Source organism: Brachyistius frenatus, unplaced genomic scaffold (genome assembly GCF_029030835.1).
Source record: "Brachyistius frenatus isolate BFR_SWC_R1_liver_20210118 unplaced genomic scaffold, ASM2903083v1 Contig_19, whole genome shotgun sequence".
Classification (NCBI taxonomy): domain Eukaryota; kingdom Metazoa; phylum Chordata; class Actinopteri; family Embiotocidae; genus Brachyistius; species Brachyistius frenatus.
In genome coordinates, this window is record NW_027210618.1 from 2,748,173 (window position 1) to 2,771,186 (window position 23,014).

General features: G+C 41.2%; 1 protein-coding gene across 1 annotated transcript in view; it reads right to left on the bottom strand.

Annotated features, from left to right (window-relative positions):
- Positions 1-18,640: 18,640 nt before the first annotated feature.
- fbln1 (fibulin 1) overlaps positions 18,641-23,014 on the bottom strand; it is a 32,834-nt gene continuing 28,460 nt past the window's right edge. Inside the window, exon 17 of the mRNA XM_069695312.1 lies at positions 18,641-19,189. Within this exon, the coding sequence (XP_069551413.1) occupies positions 19,050-19,189 (140 nt within the window). The 3' untranslated portion in view covers positions 18,641-19,049. The remainder of the gene's footprint in view (positions 19,190-23,014) is intronic.

The window sequence follows — 23,014 nt, forward strand, 5'->3', positions numbered from 1 at the left end:
GTCAGGAAGCCTGGAGCTCAAACGCAAAGCTCTGACCAAAAAATTCCAATGATCGCTCATGACTCTCTGGCCACCAACACAAATGCAGACGGACGGCGGGCCACTTTCCCACTGTGACCTCTCCATAGATAATATGTACTTTGGACACTGTCATCCCTCATGGTTTCATTAAACCTTTTTAGATATTTACACGGCCTGCTGAGCTGTTCTCTATACGGAGTCAATTTGGTCAAAATGTGAAATTCTCCCCCTTGAATAAACACCAGGCTTTCTTCCCTGCAGAGTCATTTCACCACAACCGAAGTCACTGGTATTTGATATAGAGCAATGGTGAAAACACTTGTGGACAGCAACAAAAGTCAGGGGACTGTGAATCAAATATTCAATTACTGCATTCTGACGAAAGCATTTTCCTTTTCCTTCCTCTTCATCTCCTTTACCTGTTACTTTCACAATGCATCTTCAGCATTGGGCTTCCTGTGCTATTCAACTTGGGGAAATGGGGCATTAGAGTGATGACAAGGAGCAAGAATCACTGAGTTTGCAAAGACGGCAGTGAATCTGTCTCAGCACACTCCTGCACCTATTTGACGTAGGCCTCTTTCAACTCCCAAACCAGGATCTAGGAGAGAAAACACATTAGCAAAATAGGCAGAGAGCCGAAACACAAAAGGCAAATGATTTATTACAGCTTTCAGCAGAAATACCAGCGGAGGAGTGCAGGCCCTCAGGTGCTTTTCTGGCAGAGTATAGAGGAGGATAAGAGAGTCAGTGCTGAGAGATGCGCTGGAATGAGGAGCCTGGGAGTCGTTGGAAGTAGGTAAGCAGAGAAGATGTTGGTAGCTCTCTCTGCAGGTGGGGACTTCAGGGAAAGCTGAAAGAAAGGTGCTCCATCCAATGAAGGGTAGCTGGAAAAGGTTTTTGCCAAAGGGATCTCAGTTGTTTTCTTAAGCATCACGGTTTCCTGACCCGCAGGCTGGTGGCTTTTGCTCTTGTCTGCTGTCACAGATTACAATCTTGAAAATACAAGAAACCTTGACACCTGTGGTGAAGTACATGATAAGAAAAGGGGCATCATTTTCCCTGTGGAAACTTAGTCATGATAAATGAAATGTGTTTCTAAACAACAGGGATTATTTGGATGTCCCACTCGTGCTCCATATTTTCTTATAACTGTGAACATTTAACAAACTAATTGTTTGTAGATGAAAGGTTAACAAGTGCAATAAATACTAGGATGTTGAGAAAAGACTTTTTGTTAAAGAACCAGCACCACTGGTTGGTCTGGTGTAGTAGACACCTGCACATTGCGGTTATGTTGCGTGTGCTGTGAAGTGAGGAAAGAAAATATTTTTCCACTTTTTAAGAGCTTGAAGATCCAATCATATTTAAAGTGTATGTCATGCAGGAGAACCAATAACTCGTTCCGAGTTATATCGGTCGACCAACAATGTCAACTCAAAGCCTCATTTTTTGATCTGCTACCGTTAGCCCTGTTGAAGTTACTGCATTGCTGTGGGTGACAGCTCCCTCTCATTGTGGTTCCTCTCCCTCCTGTCGTGGGTGGGTGTGGTCTCCCTCACTCCCAGCTCCTGACTTCCACACCTACTGCTGATTACCTCCTCTGGCAACACACCTGCAGCTTATCATCTAATCAACCCCTCTCCGTGATATTCCAGTCTTCACCAGATCAAGTCAAACGTGGTCAAAATTCCTTCAAGGCCACCTAGACAGTGAACCCAAGTTAATCCTTGTGTCACCTGATCAGTCGGCTTCACCACATCTGCCTCCCCACAGCTCACGCCAGCCTTGAGCCTGCCCTTCCTGGCTACTCACTCTGTCAGTCCTGCCTACCTGCTCTCAACAGCTACAACCGTCTCTCTTTCCCCTCTTAGCCAATAAAGAACAATTGGTTTAGAAAATGATGAGCACTCAGATTTACTTTCTGGGAATTTTCAAACTTCATACAAAAAAATCTAAGTAGCCAATGGGTCCTCAATCTCGTATTAAACGTTTGAACCCGCTACAGCACACTCTATAGAGACAGAGAGCCATTGACTCTGTATTTCGTCAAGGCGCCGACTTGTCATGTCTGTCTGTTAGCAAACTACAGAAAAATGCCTAAAGCTGCTGTGTGGTGGGATGCAAATACTAACGGGATAAAGAACACAGAACTAAGTTTTTATGAGCTGCTGAACCGAAGCACTGAACTTTTTAAAGGTATATTATGTAACTGTTCCGCACTAAAATGTCTAAAAACAACTGGGAGCCAGCAGTTAACTGCTAAAGATGAGTATAGAGTTGGCTGACTGAGCGGTAGCTAACAATGACTTTCTAAAATGCTCACCTTTGGACAAACTCCAGTTTCAAAAGTCAACTTTTTGTGCCTTGGTGTTTGAGCCAACATGCTTGGTGGAACAATTCGGGGAGTAAACGGTATTGCGGTCTTTATGAATCTCTGCAATATAAAGATGCTTCACATCTGCAAACCAACTAGGACGGCCCCAGGCAGTCCGCTGATGGCCGTGAAGACAGTTTTATTTTTTCGTAGATGGCCAAGATCTGGAGGAAACTTTTTTAACTGTTGGGCAGTATTACACATTGTTTAATGTAGCCCATAAATCTAGCCACTGATGAGTAAGAGCTTCCCTGTTTCTTAGCACTGTTTAGCTGCTTATTCCCAGCGGTCTGTTTAAGATCTTAAGGGTTAAATGATTAGTAATGGCAGCGTGAGACTGTCTACACTAATCAAAAGGGTATCACATTGAAAACTACCCAAGCTCAGTGTCATTAAATGTCAATATTTTTGACCCACCTACAAACCGTCATTTTTTGTCGTCCCTGATTTCATTACGTAGATGTTTGTTTTTTGATCTAATTTAATTTGTTGACTTATTCATATTGCATTTGACTTATATCTTGGAGACACAATGGAGTTTCAAATTGTACAAGACACTTAATTTCATATCAACAACACCATAACTGTTCAATTGTATGTTTATCATATTCAATAAACAACATCAACAACAAAACCCTACAACTCACAGCTGCCAAAGTTTTAGGTCGATCATCATTTCGGGCTTCTTACCAGATAGGGTTTGTTCAGTTGTCCCTGAAAAAAATACAGTTTTTCTTTGGTCATGTGAAAAAGATAGTCCAAAGACAACAATGATCAAAATAAAAAAAAATCCCACTCAAGTTTTACAACTGTATTCGCCCCGGAGACTGTCAAAGTCCAGACTTCATGTGTGAGACCATCAGCTTCTGTAACTCATGGTAGCCCCTCATTAAGCATTAACTTTAATCCAGTTTGGGGTTATTATGCATATTTTCATTTCACACCATACAGTCTTTATTTGCTGCATAGAAGACTAGCTTATTTCATTGATTATCCTGTTGTGGTTCAGGTATACACAACATTACGTATTGTGTTTCTTTACAAGGCAAGAAAGCTACATCCAACTTTGCACTGCAGTTAAAGCTAGCCAAACCAGGTTGCCCACAATGCAAAGTATTGGTCAGGTTGACTAAACAAAGCAGGGTTTTTGTTTGGGTTTTTACAGTGTCACGGATGCCAAGTTACTCATTTGTCATGTCTGCAGTTGTGTCTGTGTATTTTCTCAATGTAAATCCGAGATGTGGAAAGGTTCAAACACTCCTGTGATGAAAATAAACATGACTTTAATTGCTTGCAATTTGTTGTCCTCTCATGCAAGTCTGCCTCTGGAGCTTCCCTCCGTTTGAGTAATGCTCATTCACAGGACTGCACATTAACATCCACTCTCAGTATTCGTTTTCACACACATCTCACCAGTGTCAAGTCCTGCTGTAGTTCTAAAAACGTCATTGGCAACTTGAAGGAAAAGCAAATATTTAACTAAAACTTAAAAATAATTTTCCACCTCACTAAGAGAGGACCACACAGACATACACACTCACACCAACACATATGCATGCATGCGTGTTAAACTCTCCTCTTTTACTCGCACGTCTCTCACACACACACACACACACACACACACACACACACACACACACACACACACACACACACACACACACACACACACACACACACACACACACACACACACACACACACACAGTTCTGCTTTCCTTCAAAGCCACATCCTGAATATCCTTCCTCAGGGGAGAAGATTTACACTGTGGTTGTCCTTCAGGTAAACCATAAGAGCTCTGCACTGAAGCCTCCACTCTCACAAACCCCTGATTTTTGACTTGGTTTACAGTAAAGGGGATAGAGTGGAAAGAATGGAAAAGTGGAAGATCTGCATTTGGGTATGACATTATATTAATAAGTTTTGCAGAAATTTCAAACTTGCATCCACAGGGCAGTGAATCATTCCTTTCAGACATTATAAGCAAACTAGTAAACACACGGAAAAGGGAAAAAAAAAAAAGAGACATTACAAACAGCAGTGTAGACTATAGGGTGTTCTTACGTACTGCACATTATTTGGATGGGCTCCGCCAGGATCTTAGGAGAGGCTTATGGGGGCTTGAAGAGGGCAGCCAAGGCCAGAGCAGTGGAGGAAGCTAATCCAAGCACTGCACATGATCCAGGTTAACTATACTCGGTCATTGTGGCTTAAGTCAGCTGTGCAAGCAAAACGCATAAAGTGAAAAGCTATTTTTAATTGCCTTGGTTGGTACCAATGTTAAAAAAAATTCTAGCATCGCCATCAGACTCGCTATCAACTTCCTACAATACTGAATTTGATTGTGGCTGTGTAATTTTACACTCCATATTTGAAAGAACCTGGACAGTAATTTTACTGCATTCCAGAGTGGACCAAAGGAGACATACGCCATTGAAAGTGCAAGTCAAAGCATTCAGTTGCCACCAAATTGGCCCTGAACATCAAAAACAAAAGGCAGTTGTCTTTGTTTTTGTCAAGCTGTGATTCACCAGCCACATTGCTGTAGTGCAGAACATTGAGAAAATATGACACGATTCTATTTCGCAAGCAGCAACACAAGTCAAAGCAACTGAGCTTCACAAGGCATAGCCAAGGAAAGTAAATGAGTGTTGATGCTTTGACTTGCGGTTTGCAGTGCATCTGCATGTGTCTGCACAGAGGGTCAAGCCTTGGGCTTCACCAAACTTTACTGCCAAAGCTTTCCAATCTGAAAAAAGGCAATGAGTGATATTTCTGTGATTTATCATGCAGATCAGGAGAATTTAAAAAATCTTTTCAACTGAACCCGCTGCAACGCTGACATTTTGGGTGGTATTACACAATATAATAATCTATGTAGAAGTATTTCTCTAAAATTCAGGGGTGTGGTACTGTGCATTTTTGCCATTCCAAACTAGTCATTATATTCAATTCATTCTGACACTGATACAATTTTACCAATCATATTGTAACAGCCTGTTCTGATGATTGGCTAGCAATAAACACCACCCACCTATGACAGGGGATACCAATCTACACTAAATGATGCTTTAGTCTCCTACAGCCAGCAGCGTGTCAGCTTACACATCATCAGCATTCCTGAAGTCATGCCCAGTGCAAAGGTCTGTTTACACTGCCATAATAACACAATTGTTCAAATGGGCTGTATGAAATATGAAATGAAACGGGAGAGGAATGGAATCCAGTTGGACACGCTTGGTTTCAGAGAGGAAAGAATCGCCTGTCTCGCCTTGTTTACCATACGCTGGCAAAATAAATCATAATGCTGACAAATGTACGTTTCTTTCCAATCTACGAGCACATAATGCCTTTGTGTGGTTTCTTTTCACAGGGCACTCTGTCAGATGCAATTACACACAGCAAACTTTCTTAGAAATAAACAAGTCACAATAGAGGTAGCAATGCACTCACGGTTAAATTGTTGCCCCGTGGGCTGCATTTAATGCTGTTTACGTTGTAATGCAGTGAGTGTGTGTACAGTGTGTTATAATAGGATGTCTGTAATTTGGCATTTTCAGTGACCTTGGATACAACACATTGTCTAACTAGCCAGTATGTATGTTTTAATGCTCAATATCAGAGTCCACGATTACATTACATTCAGTAATAGCACATAATTCCCCATGTTTTAATCTCGCAGGTCTGTCATGAACTCTCTACTGTCCTTTCTTTAATATAGGTCTTCATAAAACGTGCCAGGATTAGACTTGCAAGTGGTCTCGAAACATAACCAATTACTACGAGTACCGAGGCTTCCAGATGAATCTTTCTACACAGCAGGTTTCAGGGAACTCGATCCAAAAGCACAAGGCTGGGCAAGGCACAGAGGGGAAAAAAAAGTGTTTTAGTCTGTGGCATTTCTGTCAAGCAGGAGATAAAAATCAGTATATTGTGTGATGGAGAGGTATGCGCGGCTTTCTTCGAGTGGAATATTGAATAGTCCAACAAAACAGTTGATTTCTGCCAGGGCACACTAAGACTTAACACTCACACTATTACAAAATTATTCACATAAACCTGTTGCATCACTGGCAGGTGACGGCACAATGCAGCTACTATGTTGGTGTTGGTATTGTGGTGTACTGTGGGATAGTCAGAACGAGCAGTGGTTTACATTTAACTATCCTGTATTTTCTTGTAATATTTTTCCATTGTATTGCCCTGAAATACTTGTGTAGATGTCACTCTAAATCCTTATATTGCCTGCCATTACTCAACATCTCTCCATGAGGTTGAATGATTATGGATAGTTTTACAATAGGTAATGTTAAGCCAAGCAATATGTCACGTAATATACAAAACACCAGAGTGCGCCAAGCAAAAACCATGTTATTGTTCATATGTGGTCAGAGCATCGGCTTCCCACGAAACAAGGCTCCAGGGGCCAAATGTTGCTGGATTTGTGGGCAGGGCCACACTGCAGTTTGGCCATTGCATGTGTCATAGATCTGCCTGGTCCCCTGATGGTGGAACAGTGTGTCCAGGGCTTGACAGAAAGGGAAAGCTTCCTGAGGTCAGAGGAGTATAATGCACAAGCTGGCTCTCAAATAAAACTGGTTTGTTTTTCTTCAAAGAAGGTTGAGGTTTTTGGGTTTTGGTCCATCACCCCCACACCACACCACCTCCACTCCTCTCCATTTGTTACAATGGAAGCTTTATGGCGTATGCATTTTGACCTTTTTCATTTTAACTCAAGGTGGTGATTGGCAGAAAACGTGTTTCATCGTGACTGGAGCTCTGGTTTGGTCCACTGAAATGTCAACTGTGTGTGGATAGCGTGAATAAAGTGCCATTGTTGAAAAGGCTTCTGACATTAAAATTGCTATGCAGAATAAACAGCAAATTATACATTGAATTAAAAAAAAAAAAACATTTCCATGAACAGCCAACTGGTGAATGGCCATTACATAACCACATACCAGTTTAGTTTTGCCATTTGGGAGGCTTCACAGTTTGATGAACATTTACATTTTTGCAAAATATTGTAATTTAACAAATGAGCACTCAATGAAAGATGAGACAGAAAAGTGATTTTCGCTCTAAAAAACATTCATCATCAATTAACTATAATCACTTTATCCTGAACATGGTCACGGGAGGCTTGAGCCCCAGCTGACTATGTGCAAAGGCATAGTACACCTGGACAGGTCACCAATACATTACGGGGCCAACACAAAAACACAAACAACCATTTACGCACACACATCACACCTACAGACAATTTAGAATCACCAGTTAACTGAGTGCATGTCTTTGAACTGTCGGAAGAAGCTGGAAAACAGAAAAAAAACAAAAAAACAAGCACAAGAGGAATATACAAACTCCACTCAGAAACGCCGCTTAAGTAAGTAATGTTACGTATGACATGTAAGTTACTTTAGGTACATTCCATAAGTTAAATATGTTACATTTTATAAAAAGCAAAAGAAATCCACATTTACTGTTGCTTTCTCACAGACCTGAACTTGTGGACGGAAGTCCTGTATTTGTTCCAACCAACCACCCCCGACCCGCTCCTCACGCAGACTTCGTCACTCGTTCTACTTCGTCACATGACGTCCGTCTCCCCCTTTGTGGTCACAGTCGATGCCAATGGGCACTGGTGCAAATCTTCTCTGACACCAATGGATTTGAAAAACTTCACTATTTGACACCCTGGGAATGAGAACAGGCTGGTCATATATGAGAAGCTAGGTTGTTTATTTACTCTTCTAACACTATAGTAAATTCTGTGGCTGAAAAAGGAAGACATGGAGAATAAGTTGCTCTCGTGTCACATCACACTTAAGTGTTAATGTACTCTCTTAACCTGGAGATAGCGTGGATCCAAAAATAGTTAAAGCTCATTGGATGTAATGGTCAGCAATGGTCAGTAATGGCCGGTGGTTTGGCGAGATTTGCTTCTCGTTACACAGCTCTTCCTGTCCACACACAGAGTGTATAATAGAGACTTCCTCACACATTGGAAACCACTCCACTCTCAGCAGCGGTCTTGAGTTCTTGTTTTCTCTCTATCCCCTTTCTCATCTCACTCTTTCTTCCATTCTTGCTTTCTTTCAGCCTTTCCCATCCTCTATCTCACTCTTTCCTTCTACATACTGACCTTCCCAGGCTAGTCTCAGTCTTTATATTTCAGGCTTTGAGGCTACATCTGAAACAAAAGCAAAATTATGGGTCTGGTTTGGCTTGAGGAAAGCGCAATGACCCCGGCATGTGGTTTTCTTAGGCCAGACCAGAGAGAGGTGAGGTGGGGAGAAGAATTTGTGTGAATCTAGCTGTGTATTTGAAGAAAACCCTAACCACAGCTAATTTGAATGTGTCATTAGCAGGAGGGGATGGGGGGGGGGGATCTAAACTTGGGCTGGCCGGTGATGGAGTACAATCCACACACTACCGAAGACACCACTTGTTTTCCCTTTTTTTGTTAAGAGAGTTTCGGGGGAATTGTAGGGGCCATAGCCTGGAGAGTAAACACGGTACTTATCACCTCATAAATCGACTCACCTCTTCATCACTTATTCAATACATGAAGCTGCTTGAAGCTTCTATGACTTTTCTTACTTGTTGCTCATCATGGTGAAGAGTGAAAGAGTGGTACTATGCAAATCTAGATGGGTATTACTATCAAAAACTCATATGTGTCCACTTCCATAATTAAAAAAAAAAAAAAGGATTGTTGCAGGTGTTGAAGCAACAAAAGGTACCCTTTAATGCCCATTTATAAAACAAAACGAACACTTTGGTCACATGGATTTTATACTTCCAAGTTCATGGCTTGACATCCCATTGTTGTTATACATACAAAGATATAAAAGAGCAAATACAAAGATATAAAAGGAGAATGGCGTATTTCGAGACATTACACAGATGGATCACCATAGAGTAAAACAATCAGTGAATAAAGCTCCCAGCTTCTTCCTGTGTCTCTGAGAGTTTCCTACAGTGGGCCTGCATCGTACTGTGTGGTCTTGAACCCTATTTAGACCTAGCGGGTGACCACTGTACAATTAGGTATGCCATGTTTCACAGCAGCAGTAAGTGGAATTCCTGTCAATGGAGGAGACCTTCTCATGTTTACTGCTCACATATTCTTCCTTCCATCCATGGCACTGCACCCAAAGCTGGCTTATGCTTGATTGTATCATGCGGTATAAAAAAACACAATTATAAAACCACATAACACACTGTGTTTATGTAACTGCAGATCCTCCAAGGGAAGGGCTTACTACATGCAAGGATGAAAGTTGATGCTTCCGATGGCAATTTCATGAACTGACAGAGATATATGTTTCTTGGCTTGATGGTGTTTGATACAGCTAATTCAAGAATGACACAGGTTCGTTCATGTCAGAGTGAGAAATCAACATCTTTTTATATACCTTTAATGTATAGAAACAACACAACACGCAATCATCATCCTCTGTCCGTTTAGATCTCAAGAAAAAAACAAAACATTCAAGCCAAACCTTGTGTTGAAATGTAAATAAGTTAACTTATAAAATGCTCTTTTGTCAAAAGACCAAATGATGGACCATCCAGGGAGGAGTTCATCAAACTTCTCAGAAGACCATAGCACAGTCTTGAAGTATTCTGGTCTGCAGTTTTGTGGAGAAGTACACTGCCAAGTATTCAGTGTGTTTACAGATTTCCGTCAGTGACTGCTGATTGATGACAGCTGAGGACATCCCCGAAGACAGACCAGACAGTCTTGATTTTAAAGGGTGGGAGTGCAATTTAGGGAAAAAATGGACAACAATGGAGCGAAATCGCATTATGGTTTTCATTTCTTGAGCCAATTGGTGCCATGCTTCATTCATAATGGTGGAAGGGAGACTTAAAACATCAAAATACAGAGGGAGGGCTTACACCCATGACGGTCATGAGAAAAAACTGTGAAAAGCCACAGCTCTGGACGCATATGCTAAAATCATTATAGAAGCATGCCCTGACGTGAAATCTCTACATGTTGCTGCTTGCTGAGTGGTGTTAGTGGGAGGTTTAGTGACAGACCCTTGTGTGAACTACTCTTGCTTCATCACCCTGCAGCACAACTGCACATCCTTAAGATTAAGCTGCAAAAATGCTGCCATGGCTGGTTAGCGAAGGTCAACCAAACGCAATGGCTTCTCAGAATCCATGATGTGTTTAATTGCGCCTTCTCATTCTATTCAACAATATACCACACACAAAGTCCATTTCAAACCATAAATTTTCAAAACCATTGGCTAACTGTACATTAGGTCCTTTTCCAATATAAATGGAGAACCCTAAATCTGCCTACTTTTGCTCAAATGGACAATCAAAAGTCGGAACCTGGACAGACTGATGAGATCACAAGATGATAAATACAGCTGGTTCCTCCCTTGAAACATCTATGTTCCTTGACCAAATATCAGCAAATTTGTTCTCATAAGTTTTCTCAGCCTTTGCTCTCAACAAGTGGATGGCTTCCTGGCAGGTTTGTCTGTTGGACCAGTGTGATTAAGAGGGTGACTGGTGGACACTGTCAGTACCACCCTCTTCCAAGGTGCTCTGGGAAAAGGGCTGTGTGTGGTCCATGGAGCTCCCACGACAGCGCAATGTTGTCCAAAAGAAAGCCAAAGCCAAATCCACAAGGTACGTAAAAACGTAATAACATTTCCTCAAATTCGGGAAATCATGTCTAGCAAAATATACAAATGAACATTTACCCTAATTTACTATTTTTCTTTCATTGGTGCGTACATGTGTCAGTGTCTCTGTCAAAGAATTGTCACTTTTTGCCACCTATAAGCAAGTTTGACTTGGAAAAAAAAAAGTGAATTTCTTTTCACGATTAAACCAGTAACCAGTAAGACAAAAACAATAGAGCAGAGCATTATGATGACATTTTCGGGGCTGAAATACTTTGTCCTCGTGTCTCCAAGCAGATGGCATGGCTGCTTCTTCATCTTGTGCGTTCCCCATGCAGCACACAGCGGGTCTGCTCCTAATTGTGGTAGGCAGAACATCGGCAAGACTCATTCTATTCTTCATTTCATCCCACAGACACACCAGAAAACAGCTACAGTAGTTTCTGCAAGCTACATTTTCCACGGGAAGCAGCCACAAGCCCAAAAAAGCAAAGCGCAATGTCATCACCCAGGAATCCAAGAAATACCAGAAAGTCTGAGTTTTATTACAAAAATCATCTGCGAGAACAAACAAATGTGGAGCACAAACATGCCTATTAATTGAGAAGGCAGATGGTCCCATTGCGGGCGGGACAGCAATGAGCAGGGCCTGTGGAAAACAAAGCATCCGCGGTGACCACGACCCTCCATTTCTGTCGCTCCAACTGGGAGACAGGGTCTGGGGTTGGAACCCACAAGACTCAAACAGAAATCACCATTGTTGCCTCAGCGAGACGCACAGACAGACCAATTCACAGGAACAAGTTGTATTGGGTTTCCGGGAGGGAATGTTGTTTATCCACTTCATCATCATTGTTGTGTTTGTCTTCTGCTGTTTCTTTGATAGCTTTGGGAATGAACCCACTTCCAGCCTGACCGGAAAACTCCAGTGCAAAGAGATATTGGTGCATAACACAACACCGACACGGAAATAAACACAGCAAAGACTCTGGAAGTGATGTTTGGAGTAATCATCGTGTACAAGATAATTTCTTGGTAGTCACCGTAATTCCACTGGGTGAAATGTTGTGTGATTTGAACAACATGTATGAAAATGTTTTCTGTTGGCTTGGGTTATTCTGAAGTTTGAGGAACTAAATCCCGTCCCCCCCTAAAGATGTCTTTCCTCCCAGACATAGTAACTGGATCCTATGTTTAATAGTTTGCTGTAGCAGGGGACTGACTGAGTGGTTTCCATTCCGTTGGGCTGTAACCGATTGTCCCAGAGACCACAACAAAGGGTAAAAAAGGAAGGAGGGTGAGGGGATAGAGAATAACCCAGGGCTCAGTATGGACTGAAGACTCCTGAGATCAATGACTCAATGGCTTCCAGAGTCTCCTCCGGCTTAACTGCCTTTTAACCCTAACCTTATCTGTACTGTAGCATCTGTTTTGTCCTCACCACACAACAAGCCAAGGCCGTGCGATACATGTATAGCATCATATACACACAGGATATGGTGTCTAACAACCAGTCTGGCTTCTCTAAACTTTATATGTAAGAATAAGGAAAGCTTGATCTGTTAAATTCATTCAGACATGAGAGGAAACAGAAAGACATCATCGCAGTGGTGTTTCGACAATGTAGGCCATATGTCCACGAATGAGGCATTTTGTTCTGTTTTGTGAGGTTGTGTGTTCACATGAGTGGCTGTAAAGACAGCAGACAAATACAGAGTCGGTGTTGTTTCGATGGAGTGGTATATGCTCACCGACTTGCTCTACACGTGTCCATACTGTAGCGGGTAACCATTAACCAAACCTTCTCTGTGTGACCCGGGACCAATACAAGGAACATTTTGATGGATTTCCCCAACCCTCTGAAGTTACAAAGAAAGACAACACCCTCTTGAAAAACAATATATGACATATTAATTATCACAGGCAATTGTATTAGTCACAGAAAAGCGACATGCCAGTGTGCCAGACTCAAAGGCCTTCCGCTCATTAATATCACAGATGACCTTTGTCTCATTGTGGTTCCTGGAACCCTAATTCACGACATAGTCATGCACAGAGCAAAACGAGTAGACTGAGATACTGTGATGTTAAAAGGAAAGCAGGAAAACACATTTTGACTGTCACCAAATTAAAAATGTGCCTTTTGACGCCTTAAGTCCTTTTCCCCATGATGATGTCTCTGAACAATTGGATAATTAATTCCCTGAATCTCTGTTCTTAAAATCTGAGTGTATGCAGAGACAGTGGTTTATGAACAATGACATACAGATGTGCTCTGAATGACTGAACCTTGCCATTATAAACCCATAAATAGTATTTCGATCAAAAAGTACATATTTTTCTCATTGAGTTCAACCAAAAACAATTGTTAATTTTACATTGTCTCACAGCATCTAATTTATACTTCTCTTCCTTCATCAGAGCGGGATTGGTTCAGATTGACTTTGACAGCAGGCTGTTTTTTGTTGCATTCAATATGTTTAACACATTTTTTGATATGATTGTGGCAAATCCAAAGCCAGAGGTTTTCTTTCTTTTTTTTATGTGAAGTGTTACACAATTTACCACTGCAAACAGGAACTCAGTAGTTAAAGCTTGATTCATTAACACACTCTGTAGAGCTATTCAGTGATGAATTACTGGGTGTGATTCAGATCACTGTGAGTGCAAAGTTCCTGATGATTACATACGTGACACCTCATATCAAAACACACAGTACGTAATGGTTTCCGTGAACAATACGCCAAAATCCGCCCACAACTCCCTGCATTTGCAGAGCAGATCTCGTCTCCTCATTTTTTTTGTTTTTTGTTCCCCCTATCTGGTCACTGCCCCGAGACCCAGAGGCATCTGAGACTGTGTCCACTGAGGGGTGACAGTTGGGTGTATGTGCTCAGCCACAGACAAAACAACATTTGGCCAGACACAGCAAACTCAGAGCTCGTTTTCACGTACAATGAAAGTTCAAACATTTGAGGTCTGAAGGCCGCTTATGTCAGTGAAGCTTGGTGCAGACAGGTTGTGAGATCATGGTCACTGTCACAGTATATACTGTAACTATAGTCCTCAAAGGCCAAGCCTCACAACTGAAACAGTGTTTCAAAGTGCAGACAGCTATACTTAATGACGTAGGTTTGATATGGGAATAGAATTCTTACACACACAGTTACACACATACAGGCCTATCATGGCAATAAATAGATGTTTGTTTCTGAAAATACAAATAATTTCAGAAAATGCATTTAAACTGTCACTAGATATTTAAATCTCGCATCAAATGTGCCATGAAGTCAGGATAGTTTCCTCAATAAATATGCTTTTTTTCCTTATAAAGAACACATTTGTTTTAAATGTCACAACAGGCAATAAAAGTTGACCAACTATGCAACAAATAAATGGCACATTAAAATCACCCATTCCATCAAACAAGAAAAGATGTCTTTACAGTCTAAGGTCAAGACTATTTTAGGTGGCCATCACACCCTGGTTACAGTGTATGTGGTTGGATTTGTTTCCCTTCCTTCCCCATGATATGCATCCACTTAAGCACTGTGGACGTCACAGTGTTTTCTGAGCTGCTTGTAACAACAGAGAGACTGCTCGCTGAATTTTCATGAGTACAACCTCGGTCTATATTCCCTAATGTGATTGATCCGCTGTGTACTCTGGCAACAGTTTGGACTTCAGTAGCGGTTGTAAATGGTTACGTTCAGAATCTGTAAGTTATGGAGGGGCACACTTGTGTGCGTTATGTTTTTCTTCGGGTCAAGGTGGAGCCCTCGTGTAATTGGTGGACTGTCTATCACACCAAACCTCAAAAGACTTAATTGATTTACGGGGAGGCAATAATAAGAGTCCCGTATCACAGAGACTATGGGGAATGTGTAATAAAATATATTGTTGTGGAGCCAATCATATACGATCCTGTTTTGGGTGAAGGTCTCAACAGATGTTTCTTTAACATCCACATCAGACTCACATATTGTTTTTTGTGCAAACAAACACTTTCTTAGGCTGAAGTCAGAATGAAGTCTCTGCAGTGTATCTAAAAGTGATGGGCATACATTTTAATTAAGTTCAGTTTTTATTACAAAGTGTATCCTACTTTATAGATGACTGCATTCATTACTTTTTTTTTTACTAAAATGTAAAAAACATTGGTCTTTGGCTGGCTTATTCTGCCATTGTAATGTAAGGTGGTGGCAGTATCTTAGGGATCATTGTTCAACCTCTGCGCTGTGCACTGTTGTGTTGTATGTGTCTGCCATCTATTGGACTCATACGAAACACCACTTGGCAAATTCATGAGACATATGCTTAACAAGGGCTTATCAGTAGAGATAGCTGACGGCAATTTGTTTTTGGTTTATTCAGGTTTATAGTATCACAGATAACACTTGAAGTAAGTTTACCATAAATAGGCATCACATCAAAATGTGTCACCTTCTCACATTTAAAATGTATGAATTAGCCTATTGTCTTAGTGAACATAAAACGTTCTACAAAGATGAGAATCTGAAGCATAGGGGAGTAAAATTATAGTAAGTTGGTAGTGCCCATCTAAAAGAAACATTTTTGTGTTTATGGCAATGAGGAACAGTGGTTTGTATAATAGAGGAAAAAAATAAATACCCCCAAATGTATTAAAAGAACTCACTTATATCCTATAACATGTGTTGCGGTGGGAACTAGGGTAGGACGCCAGGAAAAAGAAGGAGTGGGTGAGTGCAGGAGTCGGCCGAGCACGTGCCTCCTCAGGTCCTCTGGTCTCTGTCTGGGATCAGCCCGCCTCGCCAGCCTCTGGGCCAGACTCCCATCAGCCCCATACCCTGTCTGCTCTGGGCCAGACACCACCAAGACCGCTTGTATTGAGAGGCCTGACCACCATTGTGCCACAGTAGAGTACACAAACAAACAGCGCAGACACACACCGGGGTCTGCTCCCCTGCCATTACGTCGACTCATCAAGCCCACTCGGTTTAGTCATACCATAGGCTTCCAGTGCAAGCAGCTCCGTCTTGGCTTTGGATGGAGAATCTGGCAGAAGATATTTGCTCATTTGTCCCCACACATGTATGTGGTTTGGTAACGCTGCGAAGGACTGCTGCCCCAGTCTTTCTTACTGTGGAGCTCAGAGGCAGCCAGGACTTTCCTGCATTGGTAATGTCCTCCCACACAGTCTGACTATATGACTTTTTGTTGTTCATGTTTAGCTGTTTACATCCTTACAATGTGTTTTCTGTGGATTTTGATGTGCAGTATAAAACGAACCAAATATGTGGGCATTGTCTCATCTTGGTAACTGCCAATTTAAAGCGTTTCTCCAACTATGACTGAAATTAACACTTGTGGTAAAATACACTCGATTTTTGTTAGTATCAAAGACTGTATATAAAAGTGGGCGTAGCTTCAGGGTCTGAAAAATTAGACCAATGCAAAAGTGCCTTAAACTGCAGTCCCACCAACAGGGTTGGCTCCAAACAGGCCCTGGCTCCATGGATCACAGCCATTCAACTTAAGAAAAATCAATTATTTTTGTCCGCAGGTCATGATGTCAGTCACTAAAGTCACTCTTGTGGTCCGTCGAAAATTAATCCCAACATTAATTGCATATTAGGCCCAAAAAAGTGGTGTGTTTGGGGGTGTGTCTGTTTGATTGACAGGCCTGTGGCGTGGTCAAGTTTCAGTGGGCGGGGCGTAGTTTCCAATCAGATGGAGTCAGACCCGCCGCTCGTTTCTCCTCACCCCGTCCAAATATGGTCACTTCTGTCTTTGAAAAAGCAAGATGGCGACGACCACATTCCCGAACTCGAGGCTTCAGAACTGCAGTTCACAAACCAAAGGATGATATCGCGGTTGGTTGATGCTTGGTTAGAGAGATTTTTTTTTTTCATTCAACAAGGAGAAGATGCCTTTATTCTGCCAGCTCTTTCTGGAAATGTTGCTCTTGTTTTTCCTCCATAGAAATTTATCAAAATGAATTGATAGCTATCAAATGCCAAGACAAATGTTTATTTCCCTGAGAAAGGAAATATAATTTCCAATTATTCCCACCTATTCTCCAAACCAATTCATTATATAAGTTGGGTTACTTGCGCTTATATCATCATAAAATAAAAATAAATAAAAACTGCAGGACACATTTATCAAACATTGGCTGAAAGTATGGTTTTAAGGTTGTGGAGTTAACTTACTCACACACACACACACACACATGAACGCAGACACACCGCATTTCTTCCCTCTTTTCATGTCTACCACAAGGTTGACCCGCTGGCCTCTATTTCCTCTGAAGAGGATATCCCCTTCAGTAGAGCCTCAAAATCCATCACAGCAGACGACTCGAGATCCTGATGTATGCGCCCCTCCTCTATTGTCTTTGAAGAGTTGGGAGGCTTTGGCTGGGCCTGGCCACAGTGATGATTGCAGTCTCATAGCTAGGCCGTTACCAACATGTTCCCAGCTCATTCGGTCTCATGTCCCCCAATGTTTGATGGAGAGAGAAGTTCTGGTTCACTGGTAAATGTAATTAGGAATACAGGGGTTGGTATCCGTGTTCATGGTTTTTAATTACTGTAGCCACCTTATTTCCCTCCATAGTTACTCTACCAAGGAGGATTTTCCCAAAATCCTACCTCCCCCAGCTTCCAATGTGACCAAGACCTTAAGTGTAACCCACAATGAATGTATTTACATGCAGTATCTTGAGTAGAAGCTTATGTACATCCAACTCATCTGAGGGCATTCGGAGGTCAAGCTGTTAATATACACTATCACCCCCCTTCGACAGATATCATTGAGTGCAATGACGTTCCACAGACCATCGTGAAGAAAAGTCAACTTCTATTCAAATGTCTCTGTTTGTTAGCTAATATTGACATGTCTGATTTATCAAAATCAAGTTTCCTGTTGTGACCTTTTTTAAAAAATTGCAAGTCATGGTGATGTTTTCATGACCATGAATGATATAGCAAGTGTCATTATACTGAATTACTAATGTGATGGAAACATATTTTAAACATGTTATATTTTAAAGGGAAATCTTTAGGTTGGCGTGTCGGCATTTGTTCACTATTGCAGACACTCAGTAGTTACGATACAGGGAGCAGTAAATTTGAGATTGAGACACTTGCAAATTGTCATCATTTGGTATCATCACTGACAGGTATAGTGTGAGATGACTGTAATTTGTTTTCGTTTCTGTCAGATGAGAGGAACTGCATTGTGGGATTTTTGAGCTAAAGTAATATAAATGCCATGACAAGGAGAAATAATTGAGCAGAACGACAAGTTGCATTGTGGTGTGAGAAAAAAAACTGTGGAAAACCATGGTGAGAAATATAATCCTTCTTCCTACAGTGAGTGCTGCACATAACTGTGGCTTTCATTACAGATGCACCAGCTGTCCTATCTCTTCACCTGCAGAGGATACACTCAGCCTTTCCAGCTGGCGGCGCTCCTTTTTCTGTTGGAAACAATTGACAGTGAAACGGAAGCTAAAAGTGTTACATAAGAAATTCAAACATCAGTCATTGAATATTAATGGAAGGAAAAACAAATACTCTAACTAAAATAGTGTTTATTCCATAGAAAAAATACCTCATCCAATGCACACAGTTAGAAAGGAAAAGTGGATGTTACAAAAGCAAAGTCTTATATGTCATGAAAAGAATACTGTTGAATCTAAACTCCGTATCCTTTAATGACCTCTCTGCATGCATGCACGTTCAATTTAGAAAAAGGTCTGAATGATTTTTCATAACATAAGGTTTCTCCATATTTGTGCACTTTAGGCTGAGCTTGTCATCAAATCAAAGTGTCGTGCTTTCATCAGAAGCAGTAACCTCTCCTCTCAGCAACTGTCAAAAGTAATAACAATTTCAAAACATCACATCAAAACCTCAACACTGATTTATGCACTACTACGACAAAACCAACGTGCACAGCGTTGAAAATGGATGTCTTAATATGTGTGATAAAATTGGGCAACCGCCTCTCAGAACCAAAACTCCGACACGAAGACGTGAACGCTGATGATGTTCTGGCCAGAGTCGCCCTGAGTTGACAGGTTGCGCATGGACAGTTTCAGTACTGTTTCCACTGGACCAATCAGAGGCTTCACTTGGCGAACAACACCTGGAGAAGACAAAAGTAAATTGTCATATAGGAGAACCCATAAAGAGATAAATGCCCTGCTCACCATAACTTTCTGGCTTGTATCATGACATACTAATCTGCAATCATTTTTTGTATTTCTCTTGTTTAAGTTGTGGACTATTGATGTTACATTTAAGCTTTTCAGTCATTTATTGAAGCAAAAAAGCAGCCAAGCAGCAGTAAGAAGTTGGCAACACATGTAAATATCAAGCAGTACTCTATCCTTGATGATCTCACTGACATAAGTGTAATGCTGCTGGAATACACTCAAACTAAACTCCACCACTTCTCCAAGCGAGGAAATGAAATAGTCACAGTTTTCCTGAACCAGTTGAAATTCCAAAATTTTTAAGTGCATGAAAATCTCTAAAGCATAATGTCATTCAACAGGGCCAATAAAAATAAATGTAACTGTCAAAGTTATTATATTGTCATTTAAGGTGTATTGATTGATTCACGATGTCAACTCAAAGGCTCGTTTTGATCCGCTACCGTTTGCCGTTAAAGTTACTGCATTGCATGTTAATACAAACTCAACACTTCCTATATCTATTTCAGACTAAAAACCCCTCTAGCATTTCAGCAGACAAAAATCTTTCTTTTTTTTAACAAGTCTTTTATTGTGAAACATCTTTTGACTGAAATTGTACAATGACCCAGTAGATGTGTAATCTGGAACAGTCACTATACTATACTAAACACAAATAGCAGGATTATATAGTTGACTTTATTGAATTAAAATTATTAAAATGTCTAGGCTACATTATTGACTAATTTGACTAACAAATACCATACACCTCTGCTCACTGACAATATAGAAGTTTTTTGATTTCATAATTTCCTCAGTAACATAACAGCTGGCTAACTAAAAGAGCAGCAGTGTTAAAGGTTTTATCAAAAGTTAGACTGTCTTTGTGTTGTTGATTTGGTTCAAAAGGTCAGCCACACTGTGGTTTCTCTCTTACCCCTGTCAGGCCATGCATCTAGTTGTGGTTCATAGTGCTGAGGGTGAGAAATTCTGCTGCCACCCAAACACAACAGATGATAATTACATTTAGTCTGCGGTGTTCAGCACACATATTACATTTGATATTCAGCAGAAAAGCATCTTTACACAAACAGTGTGCGAGTCAGGCTGTCTAAATCAGACATTCTTCGGTTGTTCATCCCTAATTCGGTCAATTTTAGATACAATACAACCAACCACATAATTTGCATAACACACCATGCACACAAATATATGCTTATAGTGTATTTTTACGTTTCAAATTTATTTCCTTCGGACTACATTGACTGAGTGCACAACATACTGTGGCTAAACACATCCAGTCACTGGTGGCAATATGATGTTAAATTTTGGATCTCCACAAATTGTTGTTAGCAGTTTTCATAGTTATTTCTACAGTAGGACATACTTCCAATGAGTTCTGACCATTGAACACTATCCAATCTCGTAGGGCAATGATTTTGGTGATTTAAGGTTGGTGTGCCAGTCAGCACTGTCGCCTCATAGCAAGAAGGACAGTCAACTATGTGGAGTTTGCATGTTCCTCCTTGTGCAGGCCAGGTTTTCTACAGATGCTCTCACTTCCTCCGACAATCCAAAGACATGCATGTTAGGTCAATTAGTGATTCTAAATTAGCAGTGGGTGTTAATGTGACCATGAATGGTTAGCTGTCTCGGTGTTAGCCTTGTGTGGAGTAAAATTTCAAGGGTACGCTTTGTCTCCCGCCAAGAGACAAACACCCCTGGAACCCAAAGGTTAAGCGAGTATAGCTAATGGTATTGTATGATATTCCCATTAGATCTAAAAGCTATGATACAAAAATCACCTTTTTCAGGTGTGCTGCTGTGTCAGCTGGTACATTAACTTGAGTATTCAAATGAAGTGTGGTGTCCACGAGTTAAAGGACTGCCCACGGCAAACCTCATGAACAAGAGAGCCTGTACACTATATGTCATGGTAAAACAGATGGAAGAATAAACATACAGAGCAACGGAGCATTACTGAATTCCCATGGAATTCACGGGTTGCTCTGTTTAACTGAACATGTGATTGCAGGATGGAAAATGGCCGTGTTCATGCAGGCTGTCAGCGGACCTTTCTCTGTAGAAGTCCGGTGACATTTCAGCCCCTGTCTGTTTGAATAGCTGTCACCAGAGTGCAGTCAGGCAGCACAATAACTTCACTGTCCTCCTATCACGCCTTCAGCCACCCTCTTTCTTTTTTTACTTGTGTTTCTCTTATTCATAATGGAGTTTATAGAAGGATGACTCAAGATCAAACTGACGACGGATCACCGCCTCGATCGGTCAGAATTATGAGGCTCCTGTGTGTGGTACTTGTAAGAAAGCAGTAAAACCCATTTGGTTGTCATTCACTACAGGGCAGATGATGATCCATTACGCGCCATCCGCTGGGATCTTTGGGACGCTGGCATTGTATGATGGAAGATCCCCCCCACCCACTCTTTCTCCGTGTTTTTTTTTTTTTCCTCCCTCTCTTCCCTTCCTGAGGGGGCCTGGTGTTTGTGGCACCATCACTGTGGCCCACAAGGATAAATGAGTCCCATGTGTTTGATGGAGTGGAGCAGTCGCAGTCACGCGATACAGCCATGGAGGCATTCCTCCAGGATTCCATCTTTGACTCTGGGACGGGCTCGCTGCAGGAACTTCTGTCTCTCTTTCTGACTGTCACTTTATTTTGCTCTCTCGTCCTTTTCTGAGTTGGATCTATATGACCAACATATTCCAGGAGATTCTGGCGATAAGCACTTGGAGGAGTGTGGGATGGGGCCCACTTCTACCAGGGTTACCCCCGTGTTTGGTGTTTTGGGACTCTGTTGCGTAGTGACACTATACGGAGGGGCGCTGGTCTGATATTTTATTGTTTCCAAACCATCAGCGCCATCAGAAAGAAGTAACATTTGCTTAAACCTAACAACAGCTGCAGTATGAAGAAAATAACTGACGTGGGAAAAGAGAGACTTTGGGTCTGAACATTGTTTTCAGACGTGAGTCAACTGAGATGGCACGCAAGTCTGAAGTGACCAATGCAAACTCAAAGTGCCCTCAAAAGATCCATTATTTGTCAGTGTACTTAAATCAAACAGTTCAAAAGCTTCCGGGCAGGGTTGAGCAAGCACAGTGAAGATGAGTAAGATATCATTATGAACACAATATGGACCACTGCAACAACACATGGGTCTAAGTCTACATTAAGGCTTGTTTTAATTGCAGTGTGCAGTAAGTGCGGCCTTCTTCTAATGAGGACTAAACACTTTACAATCAGGGTCAACCGAAGGTAAGTTTTCCTCTCAGACTCTTGAAGTTTATTTCTATGAAAAGAAGCTCAACAATTTTTCCATATAAGTTTATGACAAAAACACAGCCACGCACATCTGAACTGAAATGTATTAAGGGCATCTAAACAGGGCAATATGTGGAACGTGTCTGTGGCCCATTAGTGTTTTCTAAAAAATGTGTGATCCAATTAGCACATGCACAAGGCACAAGTGTGCTCTTAAGAAAATAAATTCTGTTATGGTGCCCAACAGCGTTTATAGAGATTATCATTTTAAACTTAACACGAAATACAGTTTAGTTTTCCTCAACTCAATTTTTGTGATCAGGAGTATATGTTGACTTCTAAGATGTATCACAGTAACTGTCATGTTTTGTGGAATAGTAAAGAAACACCTCAGTTTTTATTCAACTTGTAGCCTTTGTTAACTTTTTTTTTTTTTTTTTTTTTTTTTTGCTCAGCTTTGATGACAAGAAAAAAAGGGTTATATTTATTGAGG